This window comes from Brachyistius frenatus, unplaced genomic scaffold (genome assembly GCF_029030835.1).
Source record: "Brachyistius frenatus isolate BFR_SWC_R1_liver_20210118 unplaced genomic scaffold, ASM2903083v1 Contig_13, whole genome shotgun sequence".
NCBI classification, from domain to species: Eukaryota; Metazoa; Chordata; class Actinopteri; family Embiotocidae; genus Brachyistius; species Brachyistius frenatus.
The window spans coordinates 1,978,443-1,999,035 of NW_027210612.1; the positions used below are offsets into that span (position 1 = coordinate 1,978,443).

At 41.4% G+C, this 20,593-nt stretch overlaps 1 protein-coding gene across 21 annotated transcripts in view; it reads left to right on the top strand.

Annotated features, from left to right (window-relative positions):
* kcnma1a (potassium large conductance calcium-activated channel, subfamily M, alpha member 1a) overlaps positions 1 to 20,593 on the top strand; it is a 146,328-nt gene that overhangs the window by 107,679 nt on the left and 18,056 nt on the right. For 6 of the 21 annotated variants that reach the window (XM_069692727.1, XM_069692733.1, XM_069692728.1 and 3 more), the window contains 4 exons: positions 11,607 to 11,700; positions 15,729 to 15,855; positions 17,121 to 17,345; positions 18,000 to 18,192. In XM_069692727.1, the coding sequence (XP_069548828.1) occupies positions 11,607 to 11,700; positions 15,729 to 15,855; positions 17,121 to 17,345; positions 18,000 to 18,192 (639 nt within the window). Of the gene's footprint in view, positions 1 to 2,855; positions 3,030 to 7,121; positions 7,155 to 7,544; positions 7,626 to 9,345; positions 9,700 to 11,606; positions 11,701 to 15,728; positions 15,856 to 17,120; positions 17,346 to 17,999; positions 18,193 to 20,593 lie in introns of all 21 variants that reach the window. The other 15 variants (XM_069692717.1, XM_069692718.1, XM_069692725.1 and 12 more) reach the window with 9 other exon arrangements.

Sequence of the window (20,593 nt, forward strand, 5' to 3'; positions counted from 1 at the left end):
GCCACTAGGTGGTGGTGCCATGGCAGGGTACTGTGCAATAACTAATGTAAATATGGAAATAGTGATGTCTGTAGAGGAAACTCAAATCCCCTGAAATCTGTTCAGCAAAAATGCAAGGACCAGCTGGGTGCGTCTCTGTTAATTGGGATAATTAATTTTTTATAAAAAATGGAGGGTAGAGTTTTACAAATTTAGCGTCTTTTAACGTTGTCCTCGTCTTATGTTTACATGATATGGTGTACCGGGGTTGATGGGTGTGTGTTTGTGTTCTACGGTGCGTTGTTAATTATTGCTCAAAAGTTAAACTCATGAGTCAACAGTGTAATTTTCCTTGCATTCTTGCTGAATAAGGAAGCTGTAGGGGGATGAAAATGAAAATGGTGCTTTCTTTGGGACATCCGTCATATTCAACATAACACCCTGATAGCTTCTGTTGGAGTGTACTGTGCCTTGGTGGATTACAGGAGGTAGTGACTGATCACACCCATGCAGACAGTTTATCAGGGAAGCCGTCATGTTGAATCTTCAATTAGGAATGCCCTCAAATGGACACCTTATAATCCTAGGCTCGAATCAGGGTATTTGTGAAGTCAGAAGTAAAAGACATTGTCAGTGTGTGTGTGTGTGTGTGTGTGTCTGTCTTGTGTCTTCCATTGCTCCCCTTCCACATGTCCGAGATCTACATTGTAACATATATATATACACACTGTGGTCCAAAGTGCCCAAGCTAAAACTCTGAAGTTAAGACATAACAGCATGATCTGATAGCCTCACTGCACTTGTCTGCCATGCCCCCCTAAAACTGCTTCATTACTGTGAACAGTTATCTCTATACCCCTACCTGTTGCTGAGACCAAAACGACATTTTCTGCATGCCCCTTCACATGCTCATGAGGCACATGTGCATGTCACAGGATACAGCGGTCCCTGATGCCTGCATCCTCTATGGGTTATGAAACTGTGTTCCCATTCTTTCCTTGGCCACGAGCTAAAACGCATTGCTTCATTCAAGATCCTATATTTCCAATGCGAGTCAATGCTGAAAGTGTCTGTGTAAAGGTGCCAGACAGTATGAGTCGGCTGCCTGTTTGCACCTTGGCAATGAGAGAATGGGGACCAGGGACTGTTTCTGCCCAGAGTCACAGCAATCTAGAGATTCTACTCTGGGGACTTTCACTCCTGCTTCCCTCAGGGTTCAGGGCTTCACACACATAACCACAAAAAAAAACCCCACACATATAGAAAAGAAATCGGCTGCTTATAGTACTTTGGCTGGAGGCTAACTAGTAAAGTTTTATGTCGTGTAATACCAATTTCACATCCATTCTTGGCCCTGAATGAGGGCACCTAGTCTTCAAATTGCCAGTTTTGTACGATAACTGAAAAGGAAATTTGAAAAAAGGAATGTGGATGATAGAGAATGTTAAAAATGATATGCATATGCAATGGCGAAAACAGTAATTGTAAGACTTTATAATTTTGAGGCATAGAACATTTAAATATAGATTGAAAAATGAGCTCCTCAGCTAACATATGCTGCATACTAAACAGATTAAGGAATAGAGCAAAAGCACTCAGTATATTAAATTAAGCGTTGGTCAGTCTTATTTCACATTACATATGCTGCGTTAAAATGGAACTCATGAGCTGTGATTACAGCATGGGAAGTCGTATGCTTCCTGTTCAAGTGCTTAAAAGGCTAACGCAGAGGCTAACAATTTAGCAAGATAGCAGGCGGGGAACGTAATGAGAAAATGCAAAGGCATAATGACAGACGGAGAAGACGAGAATATCAACATTATCCTAAAATGTACAGTATTATAAAATTTTGAAAAAAAAAAAAAAAAAAAAAAAACTCCATACAAACTCGAAACAATGACACTATTTCTGAAAACGCCAGCAAACACATCACAACTTGTAAACTCTGAGCTTTCATTGTGTAGCGAGGCCGGAGATCACGAACGCTAAGAGTCGGGTGTTCATGTGGACTCTCCTTGTTAACATGGTAAACATTGACCCCATTTGAAGACGGCGATAGTCTCACTTTGAATTGACACAAAATCACAGATGCATCACATATTTAAACATGTCAGCAAACATCTACATCTGTATGTTCAGTAGGACGACACGTTCTTCTCCGAGTCACACCATTTATACACACACGCACGTGGCAGTGAAGTTCCCTTGGGGAGCAGAGCAGTGAAATAGCAGATTTGAATATAGCATGAATCGGCCAGTCTGGCTGGTAGAATAGTGCGATGCCTTGGACAGAGCCTGCTGCAGCTGCATGATGGGATACAGGTACGTGATCCACTCCTTTAGCTAAATGGATAGAGGATGTACAAATGTATGAAACTTTGTATGAGGTTTGCTGCTGAAGACATTGCTCATGCCTTTCTTCCCTGAATGCCTCCCTCTCCCCTTTCTCCTTACCCCTCTCTTTCCTACTGTTATAATTTTGCCTTTTGACCTGTTACAGCCTTAGCACACAGCTTGACCTCTCCAGACAATGTCTATATGTCGAGTAAAGCACCGGCATATGATTGTAAAAATTTTTTTTAATAGTGTTATTCATATTATAGCACTGATAATGTGTCCAATTTAGCGATATATTGTCAGATTAGAAAATTCTGAAAATGAAATATATTTGACGACTTGTAACTAATCGGATATTGAAACAAATCTTCACGCTTCAAGTGTATTCATGTAAGTTGGGGCTCAAGTCTGTGGGAGCAGGTGGCTAAGGCTTGCACTTTCTGATGAAGTTACCTTCCGACTTCCCCTCGATGAGTATTTCTCCTTTTGCCATTAACCTGCTGCTTTTCCTCTCCTCTCATCCCAAAACATGACTGTAGCCAAGATGTCCGTCTACAAACGAATGAAACTGGCATGTTGTTTTGATTGCGGCCGTTCAGAGCAAGACTGCTCTTGCATGTCAGGCAGTGTACATAGTAACATGGACACCCTTCAGAGGGCCTACCCACTTTCCTCTGTCTCTGTTCATGATTGCGCAACCACTTTACGTGCCTGTAAGTTACACCGCCCAACACATGCTGTTACGTGTCTGTGGTGTGTGCTCCATGTATTGTACCATGCAGAGGTACTGTACGTGTACGTGTGTGTCTGTGATGTCGTCTATGTGGTGTGAAATGATTATCGTGACTCCATGGATCGTGTAGCTGTGGCCTACGTTTTTATATTTATTCTTTATTAACTTTTTTTTCATCTATCTATCTATCTATCTATCTATCTATCTATCTATCTATCTATCTATCTATCTATCTATCTATCTATCTATCTATCTATCTATCTATCTATCTATCTATCTATCTATCTATCTATCTATCTATCTATCTATCTATCTATCTATCTATCTATCTATCTATCTATCTATCTATCTATCTATCCATCTATCCATCCATCCATCCATCCATCCATCCATCCATCCATCCATCCATCCATCCATCTATATCATATCTCTTCTATCATTGGATTTTCTTTATTTTAAGGCTATTTTTTTATGATTTAACATTATTGTTTAATAGGTGTACAATGTGTGGTAGATAAGTGGTGGTGTGGCTCTGTGGTGCTGCTGTACAGTACTGTAGGTGTTAGACATGTGGCTACCGCATGCTGCATCAATCATGCAGTTGTGTGATAATGTCACTATTGGAGCGTGGTGTTTGATGTGTTTTTAACTGTCAAAGGTAAGATGTCTGCATATACAAAACAATGGAACACGTTTAACTGTCAAGGTTTTACACTGCAAATTTACTGCTAACTGTTGTTATGTTATGTTTACTTTGATGAGCCTTCTGAACCTGAGTTAACACTTTTCAGTTTGTACAATTTTCATTTAAAATGTTTTTTTTTCCCCTTTGTTTCACATTTTCTTTTACCTTTGACTTAAACTCACTGAGCAGCTGTGCTAAGAACTTAACTCTATTTTGATGAAGATCAGAGAAAATCACACATGAAATGCAGTTTTGAAGCTTCATACCAGTAGTCCTGCCAAGCCGTATAGGTGAGGAGCAGGGCACGTATTAATATGTGTTTTTACTGGTGATACCGGGACAGGAAAGTAAGATTTTAATATCCAAAGAAGCTGAAAAGGCCTTTTACACGTTAATGTAATTACTAAAAAGAACAGATAACATTTTTCCCACAGTTATTTTGACAGAAGATATTAAATTTATCTTTTTTTTTTTTTTTTTTTTTCAAATGTCCTGCTCACACTCTAATGGTAATTCTTCAGCATCGTAGTGTATCTTTCCTGCATTCCTTAATAGTTTATGACATATTTATAGAGTAGGAGTGAATAAGAAGGTAGGAGAAAAAAAGAATTGGGAAGAAAGAGAGTTTATTATTTTTTTTACAGCAAGGGAAGAGGAGACAAAAATAGATAAGGGGAAAGCAACGAAGAGAATAAAAATAAGTACAAGAAAGTGATGGCTTGATAAAAGAAGAAAAGAGGACTGAGGCTCCTGAAGATCCCCTCTTCTCTGTTCTCCCTTTGAGTGGATAGGAAATACTAAATTGTCTGTCAATTAGACATGGCAGCAGTAGGCCTAGCTATCAAAGCCTTGGGTTCAGACATACAGATCTGATTTCCTCCTCAACATTCTCCCACCGTCTGCCGACTCAGCATAGATTAGTGTCAAACATGCCATGATGAGTTTGGCTTGGCCTCTTGTAGTTGGGCCTGCGCTGATATCCCTCGGTACCAATTACTGGCCATTACATGGTTACTGATCTCACTTCTCCCTCAACCCCCTGTAGGATTTCAGGAAAGCCTCCTCTGTCTTAGATTTCTTTCCCTTTTTAACTCTGACTTTGTCTGAACAAAGTGAGTCTAGTGAAGGAGTGCATTGGGCTTTGTCAGTCAGGGATTGTTGGGATTTCCTCTCCCCATTTCCTCTTTTTTTTCCCACCAGACTGAGGGGATAAGACATTTATATCCTCGATGACTTCATACTCTTGTGCACCTGAACCTGATTGTCCGAGTACTTTAATTGATTTCATGGATAGCACTCCTTCATTTAATCCATATTGTCTTCTGATGCAAGTCAAATTCAGACCACACAGAAACCTCTTTAATGCATATAAATACGGCATAAACCTCTGACCTGCTTTATGCACTACTTTATACAATATTTATTTCATATCCATTTTAACTCACAGTCATTCAAGTAGTTAAGTGAGTAATATTTGATGAAATAGGTAAAGCCTTGAAACAGCAAACTGAATGAATTAACTAAATTATTGCAGCGTTCTATTACTACAGATTATAAATATACATAAGAAAGTTAGATATTCAAAAGTTAAGATAAGCAATCATCTTGAAAGAGTGAGGGACACTTGCAAATGAAGAGGTGCAGACAGTGGACAGAAACGTAAATTATAATTGGGTACAAAATATACAGCAGTTCCTCATTGTGAGGCTGTTTATACCAATTATTGTCAATTTAACTTTTAACATCTTACCTCAGAAATGATCTTGAGTTCTTTGGCTGGCTCGGAAGTTTGTTTTTAGTCTCTAAATGACTTACGTGTGGTCTTTCCTTGTGACCTGACCATCACCACTTTGGAAATGCTTCAGTCAGTGAAGTAAACTGGGTTTATATAATGGAGAGGCTGAGGTTTTTATGAAGCAGGGCCATGGACAAGGGTAGGGGACTTGGGGCTAGGGCGATGCTTTTGGCGAGTCCACAACCTTCTGGTGTGTGTGTGTGTGTGTGTGTGTGTGTGTGTGTGTGTGTGTGTGTGTGTGTGTGTGTGCGTGTGCGTGTGTGTGCGCGCGCGTGTACACATCTTGTGTGCGTAACAACATGCACTTCTATCTCTGTGTCTATGCATGTGTGAATCTGCATCTCATTGCTGGGGACCTTATCTATCCTGACACAGAAATTATGTTTGCATTTTCATTTTCCCAGCCCTGCTGGTCCGTCACCAAACTTGCCCTGACAGCTCCTGTCCACCAGGCAGGCATGGTCCCCCCCTCCCTACCCTTTGTCCTATGCCGCCTTGCTACGCCCCAGATGCTAGCCAGTTAGTCTGCCGCCTCTGCGGTGCGGGCAGATTGCTAGAGACAGATGCCAGGGCCACTGTGGGTCCCTTTTTGAGGATCTGTGTCATAGGCCGGCCCTGGGCCCTCACTGTGACCTTTACTGCTGGAAGAGACTCTGGGAAAGAGTGGGGAGTGTCAGCAGCTCAGAGCTGAGTTCAAGTGCCCACTGCATCAGTAGTTATAGTAGTACCAGTCTTTAATATCTACTCGGTCAAGGTCATAAACTGTAATTCCTAGATAATTAACAGCCCTGGCATAAGTGGAGACCTTGGTCGACCCTTAAAAAAAAAAAAAAAAAAAAAAAACGCCCCCGAGATTTTTAAAGTGCAGCATTAAACCCACATTTGGAAAATTCCCAATTTTTGAAATCTCCGTTTGTACAAGACATCTGGACTGCATGTGAAGATCACGTCACTTTGCATTGGTACTCTGTTAGCGTGGCTGTTTTGAGCAGCGATTGTCTGCTGTCTCCGTTTTGGATATATACATGCACTCAAGTATGTAGTTGTTGTCTTTGTTTCCCATGGTGGCTTTACTTGTCCTGTCTACAGACCTCACAATGCCCATCATATTTAAATACAGATGCATAAACTCAAAACATTTCCAGAATGTCTGAATGAGAAACCTGACATTGTTGAAACTGTGTTACTTTCATTTTAGCTCTTTGGAGAAATGTAATCAAATCAGCCATTAGTCCATTACGTCTCATTACAGGTTTAGCACACATTCCTAAAAGCATGGTTCACTTTGAGAATGGACAGCTCATTCACTCATTCATTCATTCATTCATTCATTCATCCGTCTGCCTTCTCTTGTGCCAGCATACCATACTTTAAGCAGCTTCACCATTAGGGTTTTACCATTACTTTAATTATTTATACCTTTTATTTTTGGTTTATGCCCTTATGCCTTTCAATGAAAGCACATCAGAGTTACATTTGATTAATTTCCATCTACCGCTCTTATGTTGATGTCTCTATTTCCTAATGTGTCTGTTTCATTACATCCTTTCTCCCTCTGTGTGACCTGCACCTTGTCTTTGCATTCTCCTCAGCCAAATATAAGTATAATGGATATGTCAGATCACGTAAGTGTGTTTCTCTGTCCTTTTCCATTTTGCTCCAGCTCTGTGTTTAGACTGTAGCCCCCACTTTGTCATGTAACATAACTAGTACTGATGCTCTGCTTTAGTATTTGCCTTGTTGTCCCTCATTCCTTTAGAATATAATGCTGTTGTCTTGTGTCTTACAAGGAAACAAAATGTCAACGTAATCTCACAGTTGAACTCAGTGTTTAATTTAATGTTTTATTCAAAGAGAGACTTTATTCTAACTTAACTATCATAAAATAATTTACGTTGATGAGCAACTAAATTAAGGAGTTTCTGGTATTTGTAGAAACTGAAAAGGATTTATTTTGTGTTTGATAATACCATGTAGTTCCATGAAATATTCTTTTTGTATTGTGCTGCATGTAGCAGCAGATGGCGCTACAACACCAGGGAACAGTGGAAGCCAAAAAGAGGCTGGCGTTCGATTCAAAGCCGATTGCAATATAGGTAAATCTTTGGTAAATAATTGTTAAATGCATTACTCTCTACACTACTGGTTAAGAATACATTTTAGTTTTGAAATGCTATCTGTCACCGCTAATATTTTATGTGTATATTTTGATTTAAATGTATTTGTTCTTACTAAGCGTTTTGATACTGAAGACATTTTTTTTGTTTCCCCTTTGAAATAATGGCTGCCTTTTTTTTTTTAATTTTTTTTTTTAGCAAAACTAAAAGGGATCACAGTGATCATAATATCAGTTTTATTTTTTAAGTGTAACAACACAACTGTGCATGGCCCATAAAGCTATTTCATGCAGCTGCGGTGCAGTTGAAGAACAAAGCTTGCTCATGCAGCAAACACTGTAAAGGCACAGCCAGCTTAGCTCACATACAAAAGTAAACATTCTTAGTTGTTCCTCTGCCTCATCATCTAGTTTACATTGGGTCATGGCAATCTGATAAGGCTTGCATGCAGGACAGTACCATCATGTGATTAGCATTTCAAGAAGGGACAGTTGCCGTCTGGGCTGTTCAGGATGCACAGTGGACCTGCCAGGGCGGGTGAATGCTCTGTAACGCTGCACGTGTTTGACAAGGGCCAGATGAATCCAGGAGCTATCGGTGGCGCCCTGTAAATCAAGGAGGCAGCTGACGGCTGGGATAAACGTCTGTTTATCGCCCAGGGCCACCCAAGCATGCTCTCTCCTCCAAACAACCAACCAACCACCCTTCTACCAAAGGGAGGAAAAGGGCTCCGCCTCTCCCAGTCAACTTTACGACCAGATATTTTACTCCTCTCCCTCTGTTGTCTTCCTGCTTTCTGCCGTGACCCCTTCAGTGCATACAAACATACGGGTGACTCTGCAGCCACAGTCAGGTTGGTTGGGTGTGTTTGGGTTTGGTGGGGCAGCTGGGTGAACATCAGCTGTATATACAGAGTATTTATGCTCATATTAGATACAGCAGTTTGTCAATGGACATGCTGTTGCAGGAATACATGTACTGTTTCAGACTAGTGACAGCATTTTATGTCTGGAATTAAACCACAAATCTCCCAAGTAATCCACATTGAATTCAATAAGTGTTTAATGAATAATGGTTATTAATTAGTAATATTATTGTATTATTAGCTGTAGTTCTATATTTGTTGAAATGAAAGTGTTGTGCTACACAATAGGCTTCAAATGACAACATCTGATTGGATTTGACTGGCTCCAGCCGAGCCGTGTCTCCTTGCTTTGTTCTACCAGAAAGTGTAGCACTAATGAGAAATAAAACTGCAATGCTTCTAATTAATTCATGTTTGTCACAAATGCAAAGTAAATGTCACTGTGAACATTCAGTTGGAATTTTAACACCAGCTTTAGAGAAATGTTAGATGATTTCTACTTTTATAGCATGATTTTTTTTTTTTTTTTTACTTTCAATTACTTCATTCAGAACGGTAGTGAGAACAATAACAATTTATGTTTGATTTGTGCAGTTTATTCAACAAATATGATTGAATTTATTTCAAGTTAGTCAAATTTGTTCCTATTTTCCTATAAAATGATGACTTCTGTTTTGTGGAATTAATTTACCCTGAAATATAAAATTTAAATAAACATGGGATAATTAACACCATAGATTTTTCAGCAGTTTAGCTTTAGTTTAACAATAACTAACTTATTTATGAGCATTAATACAGGATTTCTCACACTTTTTATTCTCCACTGTTTGACAGTAATGGATGAAGTTAGACCATCTTTTCAAAAGCGATCAGTTAAAGCCACCGGCTGCATCTCCACCTCCATCACCTCAAATGCATTCCCTCCCAACGCCCTGCACCCCAACCAGGACCCCCTGGTCAATCTGGGCTCAATCAACATCCCCCTTGTTAATAACCGTAGAGGAAGCCTGCTCCCCATGGGGCCGGGGCCCGGGACTGACCGCTCGCAATTGCGCCTCAGTATCTCCGGTCCAGGAGACGTGGTGGCCAGATCGCTGGCTGAGAGTCGACTGAACCGGGCCCGCAGTCTGCCGGTGAAATACCGCTACCACCCCAGTAATGCCATGCTGCTCAGTCACAGTAGGCACTGTAGGTTGCCCCCTTAGTGGGATGCATCAGTCAGTATCCCCCGCCTGTCCTGTCCCTTCATTTTGTCTTGTTTGCTGCATGGCGGTTCACTCTGCTGGAGCTGCTGCTGTTGTTGCTTCTGCTGCTTTGCACGGATTTGCCTGCTGGTGGCTGTCTACATCGGGTGACTTAGGAGTAATAAAATGTGGATTTAGAGTTGACACAAAAAAAAATCTTTATCAGTATTTATTTTCAGAAATGTTGTAGGATTTGTGAGGATTTTTATATATATATCTGGTATATCTATAAAAAAGCTTTTATTACACAGTGGCTGAAAAGTATTTCATTGTATAGTCGTGGATGTTAGTGAGAAGTGGTGTGTTTTTACAGTCAGAAAATGAAGTTTAAACCAGGAGGAGCCTGTCAAACAATACAGAGAGGAATGCATATTTTCTGATGTGGTATTTTCAAAGTAAATTAGGGAGAGAATTATTTGTAAAGTGGAAAGTGCTTGTGATATTAGCTTTTCCGAATGCCCAATTGCCTAAAGGAAATGTCAGAGAATGACATTTTATTAGAAGGCAAAGTCATATTTCTTATCTTTTATTAGCAGAATTAGGTGACAACCTCGAATGGGTGCTCAGACAATAATGAAATTCCACATGCTTGGAATAGTCACGGCTTGCGGTGTGCACATTGATTTGCACTAATATCACGCTGTGTTATTGATTCTAACCAAAGGACTAATATGGGTTTGAAGTGACGGTGCACTCGGCATTTGCGCAGGGACAGCGTAGATTGGATACGACTATCTGGGTGCCTGTCTGAAAGCTCTTGAAACTCACAGACAGTAGTGAAGATCAGACTCCTGTTAGCTCGACTGAAATCTTCAGACGACCGGGCCCGGCCCCACTCTGGCTGCTCTCTCTCATTCTCTCTGTCTGACTGGGACTCAAGCAAACTTTGAGAAATAGTTTTTTTTTTTTTTTTTTAAATGTCCCAACATAGCAAAGCATAGTTGACAGGAAACTGAACTTAAATGTGATCAAATAATCGTAAAAAAAACAACCATTGTGACTGTGGTTCACTGTCCTGCGAACGCTTAACACCAAAGATTCAAACACAGAAATTGAATATTTAATCTTACATAAATCATTTATTTTTCATTTAAACTTGCACGACTAGTCCTGACCTTCTTCGAGTGGAAGACGGTGCGCTTTTACAAGCTGCTTTGAATATTTATCGTCCACTAATTCGTACCCTGTTAATGTGCCCTGACCTTCATGACGTGTGTCGAGTGCTAAATGTTCTCTTGGCATGGAGGTAGACCTGTAGAAGAGCCATTGTGCACTTTAGTAGGAACTGTAATAATGGGGTGGGGTTCAGATAGTTGTATTAAAAAAAAAAAAAAAAAACACTCAAGATCCATCTCCATAACCTTTATTTATCTCATTGTCATTGCTTTTGCCTGTGCCCCACTGACAATGATATTCTATACCATCACATGACAATTAATGGTGTAGGTAAGCGTGGTCATTCTGGTGCAGACTGCTCGAGGTCCAACCACCTGCACAGACGCAAAAATGTATCACTGAATGCCCTTAGAAGAGCCAAAAATATGGGGGTTTTGGGATGTGAGCCTTCCATGACGTTTTCAGGTCATAAATTGGTTTTTCTCCGTGGTTTTCTCCTGCCTTTCTCAGATTTACCATTGTCTGTTACTAATGCTTTCTCTATATTTTCTCAATTTGACACTGAATTATTAATTTTCCTTTTCTTGTGTTCAGTTTTTATTTTATTTTATTTTTTTTAAATTTTTTTTATTGTTTGCAATGATTGATTGATTGTTGGCTATTTTTTCATGTCAGGTCCAGCACACTTTCTCAACCATCTGTCTCTATTCTGACACGTTGCGCATGTGTTTGCAGTTGAAGACGAGCATCCATCAACTCTCTCGCCCAAAAAAAAGCAGCGCAATGGAGGGATGCGAAACTCACCCAACTGCTCGCCCAAAATGATGAGGTAAGAGACGCTGATTTTATTCCCCTTCCAGCCTTCAAACGGGGAGTGAGAGGAAGTCAGATACGGGGAAGGAGGGAGGGAGGGAAGGGAAGAAGAGATGTGTCGGAGAGATACTTCAGAGGCGTATGCTGCTGATGGTGAGATGGTGGGAGTTGGGATGGATAGGAGGGGGCAAATTAGGGGTGGCAGAGGAGGGAGGTGAGAAACTCTGTGAGAGAAAAAGAGGGGAGAAATGCCCTGTTAAGCTCTGGCTGTTTAGGATGGCATGCTGTCAGCTGTTAATGACAGAGCCGAAATAATATTTCTGTCATGAGAAGCGGCTGCGAGGAGCCGTTTGAAAACTCCTCTGGCTTTAAAGTCCCAGCTGTCACCTCCTCCGGTCTGGTCCACATGTACTACTTAAACAATGCTGGCACTAATGACACCGGCAACCAATCAGCGGGACCTGCACGGTTACTTTCCCCTTAGGCTACTCCTCTATTGTGGGAACCCCTGTGAGTAGTGTTTCTGGTACTTAAGGCCATATGCGAGCTGTATCATCACAATCAAATATGAATTCAAATATTACCTTCCTTTTATCCCGTCCCGTGGAATTAAATTGCTGTTAATTGATTTTGAAAGATAAAAGGGGGTAGGTTTCTGTGCTCCTCTGGCTGGCGAGGCGGGGTTAGACACACAACAGTGTGCAAAATACAGACAGGCCGAGCTGTGCGGATTGGGACGGCGGGATAAAGGCACGGTGGAGAAGATTTAACAGGACAGAAACACTCATAGCTACATCGCTTGTCTCTTAACCAGAGTGAGTGTTATGGCCGTCATCTTTGTGACTGTACATTAGGAAAACCCAAAGAGAGGCCTGTGTTTTTTTTCTTTTGTTTTTGTCACGCGCACTTGTCACTGTTTGTATTTAGGCAGTAAAGCTGCAGTTAGTGAAACATATTTTATAATCTTAATTAGGTAATGAATCAAAATCATATTTTCCATCTGGACTTTAAATCCCTAAAAACTAAAGAACACACTTTTACAACAGAATCTTTGAGTTTTGGAAATAAAAACAATATATAAATGTGTAATATGAATTAGTTTTGAGCCGGTCTCTGTTTTAATATGATGTCTTCTGTTTTTGGTGTGTGTTTTTCTGACATTCTGCTGGAGTTATTTGTATGTTAGTCCTGCTAGGTTCCCTTAGGCAGCAATCCTCTTACTGCACTGGCATGCCTGTGTGATTTTGTCCAGTATACTTCTCGGCCTCCCCCTCAGTTCTCAACAAAACAAACACTTAATAAGCCTTCACACTCGCCAAACCATTAGCTCGACACAGAGTCGTACCCTTCAGTCTAGTTTGCAACAGAGCATCATTTTAGATACCCTTGCTCAGAGGGAGAAAACCGCTACAAAAACAACCAGACATTGGCACATTTCCAGCTAACTGCTTGTTTAAAAGGCTGTTTAGTTTGCCGAACTTAAAGCACAAAACCTTTTCTTCTCTTCCTTTTCTGCTTAGGAGATGGTCCCTGTTTGCCATGTAATATATGCATCTTTGCTTTGATCTCGCAGTGATAATAATCCTTGCGAGTTATTTACTCAGTTTTGAAAACGCTTCAAAGCGGTGTCAAAGTTTTCTCTGCTTTAGGGTTGCTTCTGTATTCTGCTGGCTCTTGGGTACTGGGATGACAGGTCCTCTGTTATAGGTGTATATTTTTTTCCTCGTCTTAGCCTTTAGCAGAACATCAAATTACCCATCAGAGTCTACAGCCCCCCTTCACAGCTGCCCGTCTACGTATAACATCATATATATTAAACAGTTGTGCTTCACAAGGTGGATTTTATGCACAATGAAAAGTGATTGTTTGAGGTAGCCTTAGGGATACTTTATTCTACAAGCAAGAAGGGGGAAAACACAGTAGAGAGCTAGCAAGAGAGCGAACATACGTACCAAGTATGTTTTTTACAGGACTTGCAGCCTGAAGGCCTTTGTAAATAAATAATGATCAACAGATTGGCTGTGGGCTTTTGAAAAGCATGCCTTTGTCAGTTTGCATGATGGGGAAAATTTTCAAAGCAAGAGGCTGCCTTCGTAGTCTGGCAGAGAGGGATTGGGGGAGCACGCCCATCCCCAGCTTGTGACTGCAGAGTGATACACTGGAATAACTCAAACTCTGTTTGAAAATATATACTGAGGGAGAGAGTTCGAAAGAAAGAGAGGGGGTGAGGCACCGGAGTGAGACATGCTGTAAGGGAGATGCTGTTTGTCCTACATAAAAGTGCATCTGAGAAAATATTGTGTCTCACACAAAGAAAATATTTGGTCTGCAATGTGATGCACTTTTCAAAATGTATTCGATTTACAAATTTAATGAAAACTATTTTGGTTGGTAAAAATTCTCTACAATAATTCTACATATTCCCACCGTTTATTTATTCGACGACTGTATATTTTGGGGTGACATTTAGCGTGGCCACGTTGTTTATTGCGTAGTTGCCAATTCGACACGTCACCGAGCTAATGAGCTGCATTCCCACCCTGACATTAACACCACTCCCACAAACATTTGACAGGTCATGACTGACAACACGCATGCAGTTGCAAAGGATGTCACGGTATCATCCGCAGCTGATATCCCTTGGGCGTGGCCCTGTAGCACAGACGTCATATCTGCTCTCCCTGAGCCTTGTGGTAGGTTCAACCCAAGGCACGGAGAAGGAAGAGGGAGGAGGAGGAGGTGTGCGGAGCCTGTGACAGGCTGCCAGTCACACTGCTGACAGCTCTGTGAAAGATAGCTGTCTTGGCAGAGAGAGGTGGAGCGGCAGCCCGCCTGCATGCGCCAGTCAGCCCCTGTGTGGAGGCGAGCAGAGCTGAGCAGATTGAAGTGACGGGGGGGGGGGCTCCGTAGAGTTGATTGGCGCAACACGCGGCTCTGGATGAAAGATTCAGGCTGAGTGTAAAAACACTAAATGCTGTCAGTGTTATTATCACCTGCTCTAACTGATAGAGGGAAGAAGGGGAAAGAGAGGTGGAGAGAGAGGGTGGCTAATTGACAGCTTTTTTTTTTTTTTTTTTTTTTTTTTTTACTTTTACTTTTCCTGCGATGGCATGCAATCCAAATGCAGGTTGAAGGAAGAGATGACATCAAAGCCTTGTCAGTGAATGACAGTGTTGATGAAGGATAGGGAGAATGATACTGAGAGGGATGTATGTCAAATTCTTGAGATGTTTTCTCCCATATTACTCGCATGTCTATCTCTCTGCAGTTCCCTGTTTTTAGGAGTCTGCATAGTGCTGTTTTAAGCAGGCGTTTCACTACTTGGGTTAAATTGTTTACAAATTACATTTTTATTGCTGTTGATCATGCAACGTTTGATGAGGAGCAGCACTAAATCTTTGCAGTTTATCGTGACTTTTGATGAAATTTTCTGGATTGTGTTGGGAGGAACTGTGAGCACATGTCTTGTAGAATAAGTGCAAGAACAGGAGAGGCGGTATAACAGGACTGACAGTAGCTCCTTCATGGTCAGTGTTACACTGGATAAAACTCAGCAGCCCACTGCTGTGGATTAGCCTGTTTGGTTGTGACACGCTGTTGAAACATTAATGGCCATCAGTTGGGAAAGCAAAATGTGATTGGGCAAATTCCTGAAATATTTAAAGTGGGAGCCTGTCGGAGCTTTTTCTATTTGCGCCACATGGCGTCAGGAACTGGAAGAGAGGGTAAAAGCTGGTAATTGGCCTTGTGTTGTCATGCCATTCAGTCACTAGCACTCAAGTCTTGCTGTTCTCCTTTGTGCCATTGTGAGCACCCGGGTCTTTCAGTTTCCTGATGCCTTGGCATCAAGGAAGGAATGGTGGAAGGATATTGCAGTTATGGGACGTACAGCATGTAGAAAGTTTAGCACTGAGAATGGGATGAACTTTTAATATGTTGAGTGAATAGACAGTGTAGATCTCAAGAAACGCCAGTTGTCTTCCTGGAGTTCACAAGACTGCAGCCACAAAATAGTCTAACATAAATTTATTCTGCTTTTCTCAGTCGACACGACCCCCTTCTAATTCCTGGAAATGAACAAATTGAGAATATGGACATGAACGTGAAGAGGTATGACTCGACAGGGATGTTTCACTGGTGCCCTTCGAAAGACATCGAAAAAGTCATCCTGGTAAGTGGGGCAAGAGCTTTGTAACTGCAACCCAGTAAAAAAAAAAAAAAAAAAAAAAAAAAAAAAAAATTATAGAATATACCCCAAAAAAAGAAGTTAAGTAAGTATGCTCAGGAGCAAACGTTTGCCCTCAGTACTGCAGTAACACAATCACATACTAATGTGTATTGAAATTTCTCTCACTGCCTCTGTTGTTTCAAGGTGAGTTTGTGTTTTTTTTTTAATATATATATACACCAAGGATCTGTGATGAGCATTTTAACACTCCACGCATGAGTTTGGTCAGATGTTTCAACAAGGCAGTTTGTAAGCATTTAGCATAGTGTGTAATTTGTTTGGGGGGGTTAACCCCATCAAAATCAAATGGAAAATAGAAGGCACAGTTACCTTAACATATAATAGATTTGTTGCTTTTGTTTGACTAATACATTAGTGACCCCGTTGGTCTTGAAAGTTTTAACTTGACTAAACTTTAATTCTCAATTAGTTCAAGGGAGTCTGAAGGATATTTCTCCATAAATGTTCCAGTAATTGGCAAAAAAAAAAACCATTTTAATCCACCAGATCAGGCAACCAGCTGAAAGTATGAGCCAATTTGCTGCAGTGGTTTCTTGATGCCTGACCAATGCCTCCAATAAACAAAGATAGCGCCGTACTGTAGATTCACACCACCTACTAGCGATTGATTTACTTAACATGCACCCAAACATGCAATCAAAGCCACATGAAGCTGGTGTGACAGATCTTTTTTTTTTTCAGTATGAAATAATACAATCAAAGAACTAATTTTTTTATTTCTATGTATTATTTATGATAGTGTCCTAGTCATACATACTGAATGTGCTTTAAATCTTACAAACTGCATTTTTCAGCCTGGTTGGATCAGCTGTGCTTTGAAAACACAATGTTTTGTTTTTGTTCTGTAAAATGACTTTTTTTGATGATCCAATAAACTGCTTATAAACAGAATAGTGGTTAACCAAACTTCTGTTTATGTAAATGTTCCAGTGCAATGTACAGTTTAAAAGATATCAAACTAAATGTTTGGTTAACAAACTATTATTTGTGCATTTATAACAGTTTATAATATCATTTTAAGCTCCGGTAAAATGTAGAAATTGTTACCTCCGGTTAACGGCATTTGTTTCTTTTCTGTAAATCTGTGTTTTTCTCTGTGCATCTCATCCTGTGTTGTCTGTTTACACTTGTTCTCATTCCTTTTTCTGCTTTTCTCCCCCTTCCCTGTGTTTCTGTGTTCCCTGCAGACCCGGAGTGAAGCCTCCATGACAGTACTGAGCGGCCATGTAGTGGTCTGTATATTTGGGGATGTCACGTCCGCTTTAGTGGGGCTGCGAAACTTGGTGATGCCTTTAAGAGCCAGCAACTTCCATTACCATGAGCTAAAGCCTATTGTTTTTGTGGGCTCGCTGGAATACCTTCGGAGAGAGTGGGAAACCTTACACAACTTCCCCAAGGTGTCCATCCTACCTGTGAGTGTACTAGTTCATCCGCAACGAAAGCAAATTTAAATCTCAGTTCAGCTAACGAAGCGTTGACATTTAGGACTACGCGCACACTGAAATCTTGAGAGGGATTGTCATTTTGATTTGATCACACATTACTCAATTGAATGATCATTCCACGAGAGCTCAGTGAACCCTGCCCCCTCCCCCACCCCCACACACAACCCACCCCATCCTCTACCCCACCTCCCCCATCTCCCATCCAGAGCAGTGACACATCCTGCATATCTAAACTGGAGTTTATGAGTGTTGCAGCTGCAGTACCCATCACAGATGGCGTGGCTTGCTGCCTTAGAGCTTGTTAGGCCTGGCTTGACTGATGATCAGAGGAGAATCCCAAACACAGCCCTCAGCAGAGGCTAGCCTTTAGATTGGTCCATGTCTCTGAATCTCCAATGCCCAGTTAGATCAGTGGAATGTCATCGCCTCAAAACACGAATACTTGTTAACTAATTTCCCAAAGCTCCACTCCGCTCACTTCTTAAATTTGTTTTTCTCTCCCCCATGTCTGTCTGCTCTCTGTGTTTTGCTTTCTCTCTCGCTGTCTCTCTCTCTCTCTCTCTCTCTCTCTCTCTCCCTCTCTCTCTCTGTCTCTCTCTCTGTGTTCTCCTCACCCTGAAGGGTACACCATTAAGTCGGGCAGATTTAAGGGCTGTCAACATCAACCTCTGCGACATGTGCGTAATACTGTCAGCCAATCAGAACAATATCGAAGATGCCTCACTGCAGGATAAAGAATGCATCTTGGCATCACTCAACATCAAATCTATGCAGTTTGATGACAGCATCGGGGTCTTACAGGCTAATTCCCAAGGTAAGAAGCGTCCTATTAGACTCCATGTACACTGCTGCCCAAAGGGGACAGGTTATGGCAGGGAGGGAAGACAGCAGTCAAAAATGGAAAAAGAAAAGAGGAAAAGACGGTGGTGAGAGGCCACACAGGGGGATGGATGTACTCTGTCAAGCGCAGAGTCTGCTAAATGCTCTTAATCGGAATTCTCTGCGAGTCTGCTTTGAGTAGTATGTATACACTGACATTAGTATAACTCCTGAAGATGAACGCACACAAAACATTGTGTTGATTGCTCCATCAAGCCTTTGAAAAGTGTTTACTCCACATAATTTTCTGATGATTTCGGTCTTGTCCCTGGTAATTAGATGCTGGTAAACCTCTTTGATAATACTTTTTAATGATGTAATCAACATGACTGTGTCATTTGATGTTGCTCCCCCTGATCGGGAGTCTGGCAGATCGTCTCGAACAGATTGTTGATGTTTGCAGACAAACATACGAACCTGGCATCCCATCAGGCCTCATCATCATTAAGCAGCTAGTACAAATCACCAGGCAGGCCAATTCAGCTGCTCCTCATTAGTCACAACAAAACAACGACACATGCACGCACACATTTTTCCTGTTTGAATGCGTGCGCATGTGTTTGCACACACACCACACGCAGACAGTCATGTCAAGGCAATCTATCCACAAACAGGTAATCCTCAGTTTATGATTAGCTTGAAAGGCATGGCATGCCTTGAGCTCAGCACTATTTAGAGCCACCAGTGACTGTTGTAAATACAAATCAAAGTTGAAGGTTCAAGAGGCCATTATTTTTTTTGTGTGCAGAGCACTTCCACATGTTTTAGGAGAATGCCAATGCTGTTATTTCTCCAGCCTTGAGTGAGTGATATGCTGTCGATAGCAGTGCCACCAAGCAACAGTAAGCCGGAGTAAATCTGAGAGCGCGTCGCTCTGGGGAGCAGTCCTCGCAGAAAGCCACCTCAATAAAAAGAAAAAAAAAAAGCCCACCGGTCGACATCCTTTCCTCTGGATCGATGGATGAAGCCTTGTGCTATCAATACTTGGGCTTTACATTGACCACCCATTTAAGAAAACACACATTCACAGTGACATGCAATCATGCATATGCAAGAAAATGCACACGCATACACAAACACGGCTATTGCATCGTAAATATTGCTGTGGGGATTCCTTCCTCTTAGCGATGCTCCCATTCAGACACTGTCTGTGGAATTCAGAAGGTGCGAATGAATAAGTAAACATGCGCTTTCCTGGGGGAGAGCTTCTCACGGCTGCTTGTAGCATGTAGTCAACCACAGAGCATAGCTGTGCCCGCGGGGCGACAGGGATAAGGGGGTATGTAACCCAGATCTCACATGTCTATTGTTCATTGTAGCTGAACAGACTAAGTTACAGTCTTACAGTAGCAACAGCCAGCCAGGAGAGGCTGCGTGTGATCGGGCTGCTTTTAAGAGTCTGGCTTCCCTATTTTGGGCAGAAAATTTGGTTACGTTAATTTCATAAAATGTTAGCATATACAGATTATGACATATGTCTATAAAATAGAAAAAGAAAACCGTTATTCAATGTAATGAAAATGATTCAAGAAGCTTAAATGTTATTATTTCATACACAAATACTTACTGTGAGGTTTAACTGTATATATAGATACAATATTATCTCATTTGTTGTATAGGTGAGTGTTTTCATGTTGGAATTAAATTCTTGCCGGAGCTCAGAAGAAGAATGCCGCGATCGGGCTGATAAACGCATTTCAGTTCCCCTGTTGTTTCCGTGCTCTGAGAAAGACATACAGCTCTCTGTTTGGAGCTCACTAACTCACATTGCATCGCAACTTTTGAGCCGTTTGTAAGCTAACAGGTTTTGAAAGCTGCTCAGCAGCAGGCCTCATGTATCCCTGTTCTCACCAACATGACTTTCTGGTGTATGCACTGCGCTGAACGGAAGCCGTTCTCCCACATCTCCGCGCGGTCTTCATGTTCACTATGATACAATAAGAGCAGCGTTTTAGAGGCAGAACCCAAAAACTTCCTGTCACTCTCCAGCCGAGTAAACATCATCCTTTATGGACATCGACAAAATGATGCTCGCACTATCTGAGCTTGTGCTCCCTGCTTGACTCCAAGTGTCAAATCTCTGCTATTTCCCAGTTCAATAATTGGTGTAACAAAAGTTATGATTATCCATGCTTCAGTTCAGTGTGTGCTTCCTGCTGTGCACTAAACTATTTGGTGTCTTTTCTGTTGCAAAAAGCTGAAAGATCTCTTTTGTAATGTAAGCAGCTCATTGAGTTTCTTGACAGGGAAGGCACGCACACACACACACACACACACACACACACACACACACACACACACACACACACACACACACACACACACACACACACACA